General features: G+C 42.5%; 1 protein-coding gene across 1 annotated transcript in view; it reads right to left on the bottom strand.

The window, feature by feature from the left end:
- Positions 1–474: 474 nt before the first annotated feature.
- Positions 475–16663, bottom strand: part of TMED4 (transmembrane p24 trafficking protein 4) — a 287349-nt gene continuing 271160 nt past the window's right edge. The window contains exon 8 of the mRNA XM_044082233.1: positions 475–5945. Coding sequence (XP_043938168.1) covers positions 5796–5945 — 150 coding nt within the window. The 3' untranslated portion in view covers positions 475–5795. The remainder of the gene's footprint in view (positions 5946–16663) is intronic.

Below are 16663 nucleotides of genomic sequence, written 5' to 3'. Positions count from 1 at the left end.
ATTGGCCAGGAGGGGGCTGATGGTCAATATACAGCAGGGTCAAAGAATGTTAGAAAGAAAGGAAGGAAGGAGAAACCTTGTGAAGCCACAATCTCAATCTTTCATGGCAAAATTTCCGACTTGCACATTAGTGATCTAACAATCCAGTGTTGATCATTACTTTGCTGTTCACAAGCATGGTAACCATTATGACATATCACTACATAATCTTTTCAGCCACAGAGTTAATCATATGTGGTATACTATCAGTGATGTGAACCTGCTAAGAAAACAAATGTTTTCTTTATATCAGACTTTTCAACCCTTCTGGGAACGTTTGCTGCGTGACTCAAAATCTCACCATGCACATATCAGGTTGAGTTTTATACATGTTTTCAAGGTCAAGTATTCTGCTTTTCAAAATAAGTTAAAAACATAAAAATAAAGTATTTGCATTTACTCATCTGTATAGAGCATTTAAAACAAAGTCTTTTGTTAGCTTAAAGTGCATTCATTTTATTCCTCTACAAAGGTTTTTCCCCAGTCACTTTATGTGCATTTAAAGCACTGTTTTTTATGTTATGCAATGGGTGCAGCTGAATAAATGGGCTACTGAAGCTCTCAGGAACAGTGAGAGTACAGCATTTAAAGAAAGGATTCTTTATTCCCAAACATTTGCCACTAAACTGTTTAGTATTAATGCACATACAGCCATTTTGTCTTGTACCTCTCTTCCCCAGCTGATGCGAAAATCAAACATAGCGGCAAGTGCTCTTTTTATATGGACAGTAAAGGGCAAGTTGCTGTTAATGGTGTTTTTGACATTGTAGGCCTTCTTCACAGCATTTATGCATTAGATGCTTCTGCTTTACACAATAAAAATGATTTCACAGCAACACACTAAATATACATCTCTAAAATATTAAGCACGGAGCATCAACATACATCTATACCTGAATCCTGAAAGAGGAAGACATTTTGGAAATACAATGGTATTTTTGTTTTGATTAAAAATAATTTATCAAATGTGACATTAGTAATTTAGTTCACTGTGCTGTGGGTGAACTAAAGAGCAGCTACAGACTTTATACATACATATATATTATATATATATATATATATTATATATATATATATATGTATACACACACACACACACACACACACACACACACACACACGTGTGTGTGTGTATATGTGTACGTACACACACACAACTTTCAAAACCCTTAAAATAAGTTCAATAGGCCTGAAATGCAAAATAAATAAATAAAAGTTTTGTATATGCAGAATGTTGTCAAATAGAGTAGGATAGTATGTGCAAGCTGCAGACCAAAAAATTCAACTGCTTGTATTTCGAGAGGGAGGGTTTTTTTTTTGGCCAACTTTGTGTGCCCTCCAGCTAACCATTATCTACTTTCTATGACTGTTCTAATACCTTTTTTTACTTTAATGTTGTTGGCACTCTCTCCAAAGGCTGAGATCGCACCAGTGGCAGGTTGTAAATTGGTGATGGAGAGGAGCAACTGATAGTGACATGCTCTGTCCTGCATGCCAGAGGATTTTTTCTGTTTAACTTGAGTGCCGCTATTGACATCACAAAAGTTATCTCACACGACGACAGACTGCTCCATTGTACCATAAATTCTGAAATGCTAATGGTAATCTGCTTCACAACTTTAGCAGGAATGTGTCCAGTTATGGGCAGAAACCCAAGTGGGCAAGCCAGCAAAAAGCCATTCCTTCCCAACCTCTTTCCCACTTCTTCCAGAGACTGAGCCACTAGTCCAACTTGGGTCAGCCGGGTCATAGTCCAAACTCAATTCCTCTTCACCATGGGGATGCCAAAATGGTGTAGCTGTGGCACTGAAAAAGCTAATATTTTACTTTGAAAGCAGTACCAATTTGAGGGGGACATGTAAGCATTCTCTTCTTACCTGTGGTCATGCAAGCTTACAATCAGAACATCCAAGAGCTGAGGTAGGTGCAAGTGCAGTACCATCAACAATAGAGGGTATTTCACAGTGACTTAGCAATGTTTCTGAAAACATCACGTTCATTTCCAACAGTTTATCACACGATTAGCAAGAAATGCATCACTGCACTAGCCTTTTATTAATGTCTACAGATGATGCCTGCATGCATGTTGCTAAGCTATGAACAAAGACCACATAGATTAGGATACCCGATATAAAGGGGCATAGCCAGTGAATTCCATTTTGTACTCAAAGATGTGTATTACTACCCCCAGTCTAGATGGCATTTAAAAAGTGGACATATCACTTGTGCTGGTGCCCCACCCCACAGTTAATGTGTGTTAACATTTTTAGCTGTTTGGTCAAAAACTATTAGAGGTATTGTTCTTTGATTTGCAATCCTCTCTGTAAGCAAGTTACATACATGTTTTTAGAAGCATTAATCTAGATGCTTATAGACATCATATGGCTTGATAAAGCCCCAGAGTTGCTAACAGGTACAGAGAAAAAAATGTACTCTTTAGAGTACAAAAAGTATGCCTGGCTAAACCCCTGCTCGTAGATGACATACGCAGATACTGGGCTACAGACTTCAATCAATGAAACTGGCTCTGGAATATTTCATTTCCAGCTCATGATCTTCATTTAGCCTATTAAATGTGGGTCTCATGTAAAAGTTTATTACTCAGAAAAAAGCCTATCCTTGTCTAGAGAGGGGAGTGAGGGAAGAAAAAGGTCACTCACTGAAAGATATGCGAGTCAGTCACTTCCCTCAATGTTGACTGCTACAGACAAAAATCAAAAAAGAAAAAAAAAGAGAAACTGAAACAGACTTTCTCCAAATGAGGAATACTTCTGCATTACAGTGATAGTTTACCTTCCAGCTACTAGTGAAGCTGGATTTATCCATGATCTGATGACCCCAACAGGTTTATTCATCAGAAGGCAAAATATACTTTTTTGTAAATCGAGCTTCACTACTGGCTGGGCAACAATTATCACCATTAAATTCCTGCCTTATTGAAAAAAAAATATATTAACCTTTGCTAAACAAATCCACTCGTAACAGAACTTCATGTTGCAGACATACAGAACTTCATGTTGCAGACATACTCCTGCATTAAAGATATAGTGGACAATGTGTCATACGTACTGCACAGAAGCATGTCTGCATACATGCATTCATACATTTAAAGCAGTAGTGGTACACTCTGTACCACTGAGACTGCAACACTGAATATATGTATGCTCTTTTTTTAATTAATACAATTTTTTTTAAGAATTTGCACACAATGAGCTTACAATCCAGAAGAGGAGGTAAAGTAATATTTTAAATTTGTTTTTTTAAGCTTTTCAATGAATTCATAAGGACAACATCAACTAAAGTGAAGTGCTGATAATACTTCACCAAAGGAATCCATTTAGTCATTCAAAGAACAGTATTTCAGGCTTACCTATAAGTATTGTACAGTCAGCAACTATGACGCTAATGCATGTCTACAAGCTACTCTCCCTTTTACAGAAGCGTCCTATTATCATCATTTCTATAGAATCTGCACAGAATTCAGGTTGAGGAACCAGTGCACAGAACTGATCTCCCTACCTTTACAGAGACAACAATTTGTTTTCAGCAGCTAACAGGGCAATCTGTCGGTTAAACTAGGAAACAGCTTAGTTGTACTGTTTGTTAATTTCCACCAACTGCTGTAAGAGCATCCCAATATCACCATCAGATAAAAAAAATATAAAAGCCAATCTAAATCCCCGAGCAAAATGCTTTCAATATAACCACTGCAATCAAGCATTAAAATACACTTTCAAAAAAAAAAAATAACCTGTCATCAGTTACCAGGTGCAACAAATGGCAAACCTTACATTTTGATGCAATGTTGTGGAAAGGTGAATTTGTAAGAGAAAACATCCCAAGGAAAGAAAACAGGCCAGCCAGCAGATGGCCAAATTCAGCAAGTATAGTGCAACTATAGCACTCACCAACCTGCAAAGAAGGATAACAGCGGCACCTCAACCCCACCCAAAAGGCAATGATGCTGGCATTCAATTCTTGTTTCAACAAGGGGACAGGTGAAACTATAAATTACAAAACCTGTGACCCCTAACAGGGATGACCTTGCCTAAAAAATGTACTTACTAACCAGCCTGCCTTAGGCCTGGTTACCATGCAGGACATATTAAAAGGCACTCTCTCACTATCACAGGAATAGAAAACTGTTCTTACACAGATCCTGGAAAATGAAGGAGGCACCATGCACGAAGTTTTACCAGACTGCTAATAAACATTAATAGTGAAAGTACCCAAAGAGGTGGGCTATTTCACGATGTGAACAACACAAATTCTGCTAAATTCCCTTCTTTCTACCACCTAACAGCTGACATGCACCATCCATCTTAAACCCTTCCTGAAGCAAACTTACAAATAACTTTTCTAAGCATTCCATCATTGTTTCAAGTTAAATGCCATCACAGTAGGTTATTTAGCCATGACAGAACAGAAATACCAAATACCCGATCAAAACTTAAGCAACTCAGGCTAATGAGTTGCTCGTTCTAACAGCCCAACTCTGATGTGCTGCAGACTTAAGCATACAAAGAACAAGGCAGGGATCATTTGCATTAGAAAGCTTTACCTCACTATGTTAGAGAAAAATTTCCCCATTTTATAAGTATATTGAATCTGGTGTCAGCTTGCACTACTGATAATCCTTCAGAATGGCTAGAGTACTTGGACACTTACAAAAGAATGGTAAAATATATAATATAGACTATTCTGAAAATCAACTAATTAAATGCACCACTGACGGGTCTGAAATAATCCACAGATCAGAAAGTACAACATCAATACATTGTCAGAAAACAGGACCACAGTTCATGGTCAGTGAAGTACTCTTGAATGCTAAACAAAGGACACTGTAGCTACAGAATTTCAGCCGCTGCTAACAGTGGTTTTATCAGTGAAGCATATCACCCATAACCGTCAGAAAAGTCAGCTTTACATATACCAGCATCCTGACTCATGATGTTCATGTTTATAAGCTGCCATAAGCCTCCATCAGCTTTTGACACACCATCTGTTAATTTAAAAGTTAGACTGCATTATGGAAGCTGGTATGGTCTCTCTACAGCTGAAGTGCCAAGGAATTTATCGGCTATTGTGTGTGGGTGGATACATTTACGACAGCATATTCAGAATACTGTGCTTCAGCGAGTGACCAAATGTCCAAGTAAGTAGAAGTGTATATTTCCAGTTAATATTTAGTAGTAAGTTAATTCCTGACCTTGAGAAACTTAATACAACTTCAGTACTTCTGGCAGTAAGTTCAGCATATGCCTCTTTGCCTTGCAATTCAAAGCAAGAAGGCATAAAGATTACTTGCACTGAAACAGCTGGTGTGGTTTTGCAGTTTTCCAAATTAATGTAAGAAAGCTATTAAACTCCCAGAAAGTGCCAGAATTCAAAGACACTTCCAACATCTTCATATTTGAGTGAAATGTTTACACAATGTTCTTCAGTAGATTAAAAAGAAGTGTACATAGGGACAAGCAGAAGTTTGTTCCTTAGTATTCTGGTATCTTCCATTTGACTTTGTCTTACTCTGCATTCAGATCATAATTGTTTCAAACTTCAAATGACTATTTCTAACAAAATGCAAGTATCACCCACCCAAATGTGTTGTTGGGCATTTCCTACTGTTGAAGCAAGCCAGACTCCGGATGGAAGTCACAGTTTAGAACCGTTTTTGTCTACTTAAGGCAGTGTATTCTGCAGGCATTAGGTGAAGGGGATATAGCAGATGTTTAGGTAAACGAGGAAATGTAGCTGTGTTAAACTAGTTTCTTGGCCTCGAAAAAGCTTTTAAGGTGCCTCATCTGCCAGATTCCTGTAAGAATGAGGATAATGGTCTGTGTGATGGACCACCACAGCACACGCTGGTTAGTACTCTCACTGGTCATCCGGAATCGCTCTTCTCGGTACTAAGAAAGGAATAAAAACAGCAAAGAACACATTAGCATTCTTTCATTAACAGAAACACTATTTTTATAAGTTTTAGACTGACTTCAGCAGCAAAACGAATGTTAACTGCTCTTATTTGCATGCAAAACAAACATTTACTATTGAAGCTAATTGATACGCTGTATTTAGTGTAAAGCAGTTACACTAATGTCAGAGAATGGTACACTTACCTTTCCAGAGGAAAAGTACAGTTGTGTACACTTACCATAAATGTAGATGTTTGAGTGCATTCACTGTTGCAGTCATTACATTTGGGTTATCTGCTTGCAGGTAGCCCTCAGTCGGCCTGAATAGCAAAGTCTTGGGTCCTGCGTCGGTTGCTGTCCCTTCTTCCATGACGTCAGGTTGTCAGGGGTATAAAACATGCAGCCGACACCATTACATCAGTTTTTCTTGCCTCAGATGTCAGGTGCCCCCCTAATGGGAAGCAATTAAATATAAACGTACAAAGATATACCTCCAACAAAAAGCAAATATACCAAAAAGGCTTTTAAGCACAGTAAAGGAAAGTAGAGGTATAGCCAAAAGAAGTTAGGGGGCTGGAGGGAGGGTAACCAGGACTGCAACCGTGAATACACTCGAACATCTACATTTATGGTAAGTGTACATAACTGTACTATGTTCTTCGCGTTTCACTGTTGCAGTCATTACATTTGGGTAGATTCCCAAAGCTATGGTTGGGAGGAGGAATTTAGATAGCATTAGGGCCAGCTACAAGGCCCTGCAAGACTGCAGTGGCAAAGCCAGCTCTGGATTTAGAGAAAATTGGCAAATGATCATGCTTGATGAAAGTATGCACACAACTCCACGTAGCAGCTTCTAGGAGGTCCCTGGTAGGGACGCCTCTGAGAAAGGCTGTAGAGGTAGATGCTGCCCTGGTGGAGTGAGGTCCGATATCCTGGGGGATAGGTTTTCCATGGTTCTTATAGCAGAACTGAATGCAATGGCTTATCCATTTAGAAATGGTTTGCTTTGAAAACAGCCTTCCCCTCTGCCCCTGCAGCAAATGCCACCAGCAGTTCAGATTTCCTTTGAGGTTTAGTCCTGTCCAAATAGAAAGTACAGTTGTGTACACTTACCATAAATGTAGATGTTCGAGTGTCTTCACTGTTGCAGTCATGACTGTAGGGTTCTCCCCTGCCGGCAGGCAGTCCTCGGTCGGCCAGAATCCCAAAGTCTGGGTCCGGCGTGGCTGCTCAGCCATGCTCCCTGACGTCAGAGCGCCAGGAGTACAAAGCTGGCAGCCGACGGCATGTTCTCCAGTTTTTCTTGCCCCAGATGTCAGGTGTTCCAAAATGAGTAAAATCCCATACCCTTTGCAAATACACCTCAGAGGAAGGGTGAAGAAGGGAACCACACAAAAGAAAAATAAGAGGGACAGGAGGGAGGTAGCAGACTGCAACAGTGAAGACACTCGAACATCTACATTTATGGTAAGTGTACACAACTATACTATGTTCATCGTGTTTCACTGTTGCAGTCATGACTGTAGGGTTGAATTCCAAAGCAGAAGAAAAGGGAGGTGGTCATAGAGTAGAGGGGGCGGCTAAAAGGCCCTGCAAGACTGCAGAAGCAAAGCCTGCCCTAGACTTAGAGTAGAGAGGTAGATTGTAGTGCTTAGAAAAAGTACACACTGAACTCCAAGTTGCAGCTTCCAAAATGTCTTTTGTAGGAACTCCCCTGAGGAAGGCAGCTGATGTGGCAGCAGCTCTGGTAGAGTGAGTCCTTATACTCCCTGGGATTTGCTTTCCATGGTGTGAATAACAAAATCTGATTCCATGAGCAATCCATTTAGAAATGGTCTGTTTTGAAATGGCTTTACCTCGGGAACTTGAAGCATAAGAAAACAAACAATTGCTCTGATTTCCTGATGTCCTTGGTTCTGTCCAGGTAAAAACATAGTTGTCTGTGTACATCCAAGGAATGCAAGATACTTTCCCCCCTATTTTGAGGAATGGGGAAAAAAGTTGGCAGGTGAATAGTTTGATTTAAAGCCACTTTGGAAACCACCTTAGGCATGAAAGTAGGATTAGTCCTTAAAAAGACACCATGTCTTGGTGAAAAATAATATAGGGTTCCACAGCCATGAGAGCTTGCAACTCCGAAACTCTCCTGGCAGAGGTCAGAGCTAACAGGATGGTTGTCTTCCAAGATAAAAACTTGATGTCAGATGTGGCAGCAGGCTCAAAAGGAGGTAAGGTGAGTTTTTCCAAAACATATAGTTGAGATCCCAGGCAGGAATGGGTGGAGATATAGGGGGACTTAAGTTCTTAGCTCCTCTGAGAAACTGTCTCATGAGCTGGTGGGAAAAGATTGGAGGGTCTGTATTATAATGAGCAGAAATAGCAGAGGCATGTATCTTTATGGAAGAAAAAGAAAGAACTTTATGTAAGAGGTCTGTCAGATAAAGTAAAATCAGAGGAATGTTAGGAATAAGAGGATCCGAATCCTGAGCCTGCATCCAGGTGCAAAATCTTTTCCATTTTCCTGCATAAGATTTTCTAGTGCTAGGACGTCTGGCTTCTAAAATGACATCCATAACCTGCTTGGGTAGAAGAGAATGAATCATAGACCCTGGATTAACCAGGCAGCCAGGCAGAGAGTTTTGACATGGGAGTGCAGAACTTGACCCTGGTGTAGGGACAGAAGGTTCGGAGTCTGAGGTAAAACCCAAGGGGGCTCCAGAGAAAGGTTTTTCAGAGCTGGGTACCAAAACTGTCGAGGCCAAATTTGGGGTCAGTAAAATTATCATCTTGGGCTTGTCCTGTTTGATCTTTAATAACACCCGTGGAAGAAGAAGTAGAGGCGGGAAGGCATACCCCGAGAGGTTTCTCCAACTGAATGATAGTGTATCCACTTTCCAAGCTAGTTCGTGGAATGTCCTTGTGCAAAATATCTGTAGTTGATGATTGAGGTGGGATGCAAAGAGGTCTATGTGAGGACATCCCCAGACTGCTGTAATCATCTTGAATATTTCTGTGTCCAGCATGCATTTGTGTGGGTCTGACAGGTTCCTGCTCAGACCGTCTGCCAGGATGTTTTGCTTCCCTGGTAGAAACTGGGCTTGAAGGTCCAGTTTGTAAGCTAGAGCTGTGTTCCATAGATTCATGGCTAGTCTGCAAAGGGGATAGGAATGTGATCCCCCTTGCTTGTTTATGTACCACATAACTGTGGTGTTGTCTGTCCGTATCAGTAGTTGTCCTGGTTGTAGAAGATTCCTGAAGGCCAATAGAGCATTCTGAACGGCTAACATTTCCTTTAAATTGATATGCAGGTGCTTCTGATCCTTTGTCCAAAGGTCCTGCAGACAGTTGCCCTGCAAATGGGCTCCCCATGCATAATCCGAGGCATCCGTGGTTAGTATCTGACCGGCTGGAAGCAGACTGAAGGCCTTCCCTTTGTTTTGAGTACATGCCTTGGACCACCAAAGGAATTTCTTTTGAAGACAAGGCAGGACAGTGATCTGTATGTCTAAACTGTGGCAATGCTGAGACCATACCCTTTTTAGGTACCACTGTATTTTCCTCATATGTAGTCTTGCATATGGTACGAGAAGGATGCAAGAGGCCATGTAACCCAAAGCCTGTAAGAATTTCCTTGCAGATAGCTGAGTTAATGATGCCAAGGTTTTGAAAGTTGAAGCCAGCTGTAATTGTCTTTCATATGTCAGAAATGCCATCTGGGTTTTTGTGTTTAGAAGAGCACACAGAAAAAGTTATCTGTTGTGAGGGTGTCAAATTTGACTTTTTTATGTTTACAGTGAATCCCAGGAACTTGAGAAGTTTTTGAACAAATTCTAGATGCTGGAGTAAGACATCCTTGGGTCTGCCTGAATAAGACAGTCGTCCAGATAAGGGTAAATTTGAATTCCCTTGAGTCTGCAATAAGCTACTACTGGAGCCAGGCATTTGGTGAAGACCCTGGGCACAGTAGACAATCCAAAGGGCAGTGCAAAGAATTGATAGTGCCTCGATCCGGCCTTGAACCTGAGAGGTATTTTCTGCACTCCTGCCTGATGGGAAAGTGTAAATAAACCTCCTTTAAATCCAAAGTTACCATCCATGCATTTTTGGTCAACATTGGAAGTAGCTGCTGTAGAGTAAGCATCTTGAATTTTGGTATCTCGAGAAAAGTGTTCAAGACTGACAGATCCAGAATGGGTCTCCATGAATTTTGCTTTCTGGGGACTAGGAACAGCCTTGTCCCATTTCTGAAAGTGGAACCAGTTCTATGGCTTTCATAGCCAAGAGGGCTTCCATCTGGTTTAAGGCCTCTAACCATTGATGTTTTGGTAGATCCGGCCATCCGCTTGGTCTTGGTAGGGTATGAAAATGGAATTTGTAACCTCTTGAAACCACATCCAGAACCCACTTGTCTTGGGTTATAAGAGTCCAATTTAGGTAAAAAAAAGAGAAAGTTTTCCTCCGTGAGGGGCTTCCAGGCAAGAAGTTCCTGCAGCCCAACAGGGGGAGTCATTGAGCCTGTTTTCTATGAGCTTGCGACCTGTCCTCTCCTCCCCTAGGGGTGGATGCAGTCCACTGTCTTGATCTACAAGAGGCTTGCGTTTGGGGCCTTCCTCGGGAGCGTCTGTATCTACCCCTCTGAGGCCTGTCTGAATTGGGAAAGGACCAATTTTTTGTAGGCCAATTTCTACTAAAATCTGGGAGGCTGTACTTGTAAGAAATCCTTAACCGTTTGCATGGATTTTGCCTTGTCCTCCATCTTCTTTATCACCTCTTCAGCCTTTGATCCAAACAAAACATTATATTGAACAGGAGCATCCAATAACTTAGCTTTTACTTGATCTGGCAAGTTTTGTTCCTTTAACAAGCATGCCTTCTAATGACTGTGCCTGAGGCAGCAGCCCTACAAGAAGCCTCCAAGGCATCAAAACCACAGTGTTTACCATGCTTCCCTACTTGTTCAGTGGCATGCATTAAGTCGTGTAATTCCTTATCATCTGCACAAGCAGAAATGGAAGTTAGCTTTTGTTTCAAAACAGACAAAAGAAATTGCTGGTATTTCAGCATATGAAACTGACAGTTTAAAGCCCTAATAGATAAAGTTGCAGAAGTGTACACTTTTTTGCCCCATCTTTCTAAAGATCTGGAATCCTTCTCAGTGGGAATGGGTTTTTTAGCAGAAGCGGCCTTAACCCCCTTAGGGCCCTGAGAAACGGTTTCAGGATCAGCAGTATGAGTCTTGTATAAAAACTGGTGGGAATCAGGAACCCTATAATATCTGTCTGGCTTAACAGGAGCTGGAGGAAAAGAGTCAGGAGTTAAGTTAGCCTCCGAAAAAGCATCATCCACAATATCCAAAACAGGAGGGATAGCCAGGGGTCTATGTTGGGGAAGAAGAAGAAAATCCCCAAGTCTCTTCTTAGATTCCGAGTACTCCTGTCCTTCCCATTGAAAATGTTCACTCATTTCATGTAAAGTTTCCCCAAAAGAAAAATCCTCAGGGGGAGAAGCTGAAGGAATGGATTCCTCAGCATCAGAATCCTCATAAGGAGGAAAAGAATAATCCTGGTCAGAAGAAGAAACTGAAGAAACAGAAGCCTGATCAGAGGAGTCACAATACAATTCCTGCCTTGGCTTTTTGTCTGGAGGGGGATGTGAACCCCTAATCATAGTAGGTAAGTCCTCCGCCATCTTAAGTAACGGTTTCTGAGACTTGGGTCCTGGATCAGAAGAGGCCTGGGCTGTAGTCTTTGATTTGGAAGGAGTCTTTGCCTTTGTCTTTGGCTTTGCCTTTATCAGAAGCTGAGTAGGCCTGAAAACCCCTTCGGAAGTCAGTACCTGCACAGCGGCTCCGGACCCATCCGAAGGAGCATTGTCCGAAGGTCCTGCAACTGAAGTATTCAAAGGCCTCGTTGGCTCCTCGTGGGAGTCCGTTTCGGCCATCGGTTCCGAAATGGCCGACGACAGGGGCTGCAAAAGCACCTCATTGACGACTGCCGAACCTGAAGCTGGCTCTGCTTGTACAATATCATCGGATTTGGACCTCGGAGGCCTGTCTTTATCCTTGCGCCGTTTGTGAACTCCGGTAGCCGGAAGCGTGTCAGACGACATTTTGTAATTAAAACGCCTACCGAAGTAATGAAATGCAAAATCGTACCTTCGTTTAATAGTACGTTGATTAAATCTGGCACAAAACCGACAACTAGCTTCCCACATGAAATACAATTATTAACTTTTTCTGACATCGGACTGGAGCAAGAAAAAAGTTTCCCCAACGTGATACTTAGCTTTGAGTAGGAGTAGAAAGTCTTTGGACTGAAGTACGTTTAGAAAAAATTGTCAGGAGTCAGCCGACCAGCACTTGCGAACTGCTATCACCACATGGCAAGAAAGACTGGAGAACATGGCGTCGGCTGCCAGCTTTGTACTCCTGGCGCTCTGACGTCAGGGAGCATGGCTGAGCAGCCGATGCCGGACCCAGACTTTGGGATTCTAGCCAACAGAGGACTGCCTGCCGGCAGGGGAGAACCCTACAGTCATGACTACAACAGTGAAACACGATGAACATCTGAAGTTGTCTGTGCACATCTAAGGAACGCAGTATCCGTTCCCCTTTATTCTGTGGATTGGGAAAGAAGGTTGGCAAATGAATGGACTGATTAAGAGCCACACTGGATACCACCTTGGGCATGAAAGATGGATTGGTTCTGAGGGACACCCTGTCTGCATGAAAGATGATGAAAGTCTTCACTGCCATAAGGGCCTGTAATTCAGATACCCTTCTAGCTAAAGTGATTGCTAAAAGGAAAGCTGTTTTCCAAAAAATAATTTTAAGTCTGCAGTAACAGCTGGCTCGAAAGGAGGTAGAGTGAGTTTCTCCAAGACAAAGTTAAGGTCCCAGGCTGGGGTTGGAGCTCTCCTGGGTGGTCTCAAATTTTTGGCCCCTCTGGGGAACTGCTTGAGCAGTGGATGAGAGAAGAGGGGAGGGTTCTGTGTTATAATGAGCTGAAATGGCTGAGGCGTGGATTTTAAATGGAGGAAAAAGACAGGCCCTTGTGAAGCATTTCAGTTAAGTATTGTAAAATCTGAGGTAAATTGGGCGCTGCTGTGCTCATCCCTTGAGACTGGTTCCAGGCACAGAATATTTTCCATTTTTCAGCATAAGATTTTCTAGTACTAGGCCTCCTTGCCTCTAAAATGATATCCATCACAGGTTTGCTGAGAGATGGTAAAGGAGAGATTAAGTAATTAGCCAGGCTGCAAGGTTCAGTGTTAGAAGCTGAGGGTGCAGAATCTGGTTCTACTGCTGAGACAGCAGGGAAGGATTCTGAGGCAGGTGCCATGGAGATAACCATGACACACTGCGCAGGACAGGGTACCAGTGTTGGCGCGGCCAGTCTGGAGCAATCAAAATCATCCTTGGCTTGTCCTGTTTGATTTTTAGTAGTACTTTGGAGAGCAGAGGCAGAAGGGGGAAGGCATAGACTGATAGGTTTTTCCAGCTGAAGGCCAGAGCATCCACTTTCCAGGCTTGTTTGTGGGGAGTCCTTCTGCAAATTTTGTCCAATTGGTAGTTCTGGGGAGAGGCAACTAGGTCTATATCTGGCCTCCCCCATTTGCTTGTCAACATGTTGAAAATCCTTGATTCAGTTTCCACTTGTGTGGGTCCATGAGGTTTCTGCTTAGTTCGTCTGCCAGTGTATTTAATTTTCCTGGCAGGAATTGAGCTTGTAGGTGTACTTGGTGGGCTCTGTTCCACAATGCCATGGCTAGTCTGCTGAGGGGGTAAGAATGTGTACCACCTGCTTATGTACCACATAACAGTGGTGTTGTCCGTCTTTACCACTAGTTGTCCTGGAAGAATGTGGTCCTTGAAGGCTGTCAGAGCATTCTGTACAGCTAACATTTCTTTTTGATTGATATACAGGTGCATTTGACTTGGGTTCCATTTGCCCTGACTGCACTTCCCTTGCCAGGTGAGCCCCCCATGCATAGTCTGATGCATCTGCTGTTAGGGTTTGGGTGGCAGGGGGTGGTGTGAAAGGTAGTCTCTTATTTTGGTAGCGGGCCTCTGCCCACCAAAGGAACTCTAGGCGTAGGCAAGGTATGATAGGAATCATTTTTTCTAGGTCTTGAGAATGTTGACACCATAGGCTTTTTAGATACCACTGTAGATTCCTCATATGCAGTCTTGTATATGGAATTAGAAGAATGCAGGAGGCCATGAACCCTAAGGCTTGCAGTATTTGTCTTGCAGATAGCAGGGTTTTTGTGGCCACTTGTTTGAAGTAGGTTGTCAAATGAATTTGTCTCTATGGTGTGAGGTAAGCCATCTGGGAAGTTGCATTCAAGCTTGCTCCCAAGAATATAATTTGTTGACAAGGTACCAGGTGTGATTTCTTTTCATTTGTGGTGTACCCCAGACAAGTTAGAACCCTTTTTACAAAGGCCAGCAGATTCAAAAGTATGTCCTGGCTTTCTGCCGGAATTAGACAATCGTCCAGGTATGGGTATATTTGAACATTTCTTTGCCTGCAAAATGCAATAACTGGAGCTAGGCACTTTGTGAATACCCTGGGCGCAGTAGATAAGCCAAAGGGCAGTGCAGAGAACTGATAGTGCGTGTAGCCTGCTTTGAAGCATAGGTATCTTCTGCAAGATTCCCTGATTGGGATGTGCAGGTATGCTTCTTTTAAATCTAGTGTTGCCAACCAGGCATCTTTGCCTAGCATAAGAAGTAACTGGTAAAGGGTCAGCATCTTGAATTTTGGAATCTCCAAAAAGGTGTTTAGAGTAGACAGGTCCAGGACAGGACGCCATGAATTGTCTTTTCTGGGTACCAGGAAAAGTCTTGAGTAGAAATCTTGTCCCTTTTCCTCTTCTGGTACCAGTTGAATAGCCTTGAATAGCCCCCATGCTTAAGAGAGAAAGTACTTGTTTTTGGGCCTCTGTCCACTGATTTGGGGGTAGGTCTGGCCATCCACTTGGTGTTGGCAACGTGTGGAAGTGAAATCTGTATCCCTGGGACACTATTTAAAACCCATTTCTCCTGGAAAATGAGTTCACAATTCTTTGCATGAAGAGCAATCTTTCCCCCCAAGGGGGCAGTCAGTTGATAAGTGCTTGGAAATTTTAAAAGGAAGTCACTGAGACAGCTTACCCTTGGGGGGAGTCTTATTATTCCCAGATTTGGAAGTGGAGGCCCCCCCACTGCTTAGTTCTGTGTGTCCCCTGGGATTGAAACCTGGGGTTTTTGCTGTGTCTGGGTTTGGCTTGAGAAGACCTGGAAGGGGCTAGAAAGGACCAATTCTTAGAGGGCCAGTGCCTACTAAATCTAGAAGGCTGAACTTGTAAAAAATCTTAATCTTCCATCTTTTTAAGAACTTCCTCAGCCTTGTTGCCAAACAGGCGGTCCTGATTTAAAGCAGCATCCAACAATTTAGCTTTAACATGGTCAGACAAAGATTGCTCCTTAAGCCAAGCATGCCTTCTGAGCACAGACCCAGTAACAGCAGCCCTGCAAGATGCCTCTAATGAATCAAAACCACATTGCAAAGCATGTTTTCCAACTTGTTCAGCAGAATGCATTAAATTCTGTAATTCTTTATTTTCCACACAGTCAGGAATCAACATCATTTTCTGTTTAAGCAGTCCAATAACATATTGCTGATACTTTAACATATGAAACTGGCAGTTTAAAGCCCTAATGGCCAATGTTGCAGAAGTGTAAATCTTCTTACCCCATCTATCCAGCGCCCTGGAGTCTCTATCAGAAGGGGTATGATTTTTAGCAGTAGAAGCCTTAATGCCCTTGGGCCCCTATGAAATAGTCTCTGGATCTGCAATAGGATTTTTGAAAAGGAACTGGTGGGACTCAAGGACCCTGTGGTATCTGTCAGGTTTTCTAGAAGCAGGAGGCAGGGAATCAGGGGCCAAACTAGATTCCGAAAAAGCATCAACAATGTCTAGTACAGGAGGAATAGCTGAAGGCCTATGATGAGGTAGGAGAAAGAAATCCCTAAGCCTCTTTTCTGAATCAGAAAATTCCTGGTTTTCCCAGTGGAAATGCTTCCTTAGAGTATACGGTTTCCCCAAAAGAAAAATCCTCAGGAGGGGAAGTGGAGGGAATGGAGTCCTCTGCATCAGAATCTTCATAAGTAGATAAGGGCAAATCCAGATCATCAGAAGAATCAGAAAAAAACAGAATTCTGATGAGAAGATTGATAATCAACTTCAGTCCTAAGCATCTTAGAAAGGGGGGGGTGGGATTGGCTACCCCTGATTTGAGTTATTAGATCTTCAGCCATTCTTATCTGTTTTTTAGGCATAGATGCCAGAGCATGTGGCCTGGGTGTCGGTTTTTTAGACATGGATCGAGATTTAGGGCCAAGTAAAGGAGGAGGCGTTGGTTTAATATGCAAGTCCGTAGGCCTGAATACACCCTCACAAGCCGGTGCCTGCACAGTGGCTCTGGACCCATCCAAGGTAGAGACATTTGCGGGTTCCATAGCTGAAGCATCTCGCGGCATACCGGACTCTGAATGGGTCTCAGTAGAGGCCTGCGAATCAGAAGTAGCAGGTATTAGGGGCTGTGAAAGTGCCCCACTAAGTACTAGCAAACTGGCAACTGACTTAGGAGAAGCGTCGTCGGCAGTTTTGGACCTCGGTGGCCTGTCCCTGTCTTTATCTTTGTGTTTTTTGGAATCCCGGAAGTC

The sequence above is a fragment of the Protopterus annectens genome, chromosome 9.part0 (assembly GCF_019279795.1).
Source record: "Protopterus annectens isolate FY-2018-M chromosome 9.part0, PAN1.0, whole genome shotgun sequence".
NCBI lineage: Eukaryota > Metazoa > Chordata > Ceratodontiformes > Protopteridae > Protopterus > Protopterus annectens.
The sequence above is the reverse complement of the archived record's forward strand: the minus strand, read 5'-3'. Positions and strand labels throughout refer to the sequence as shown.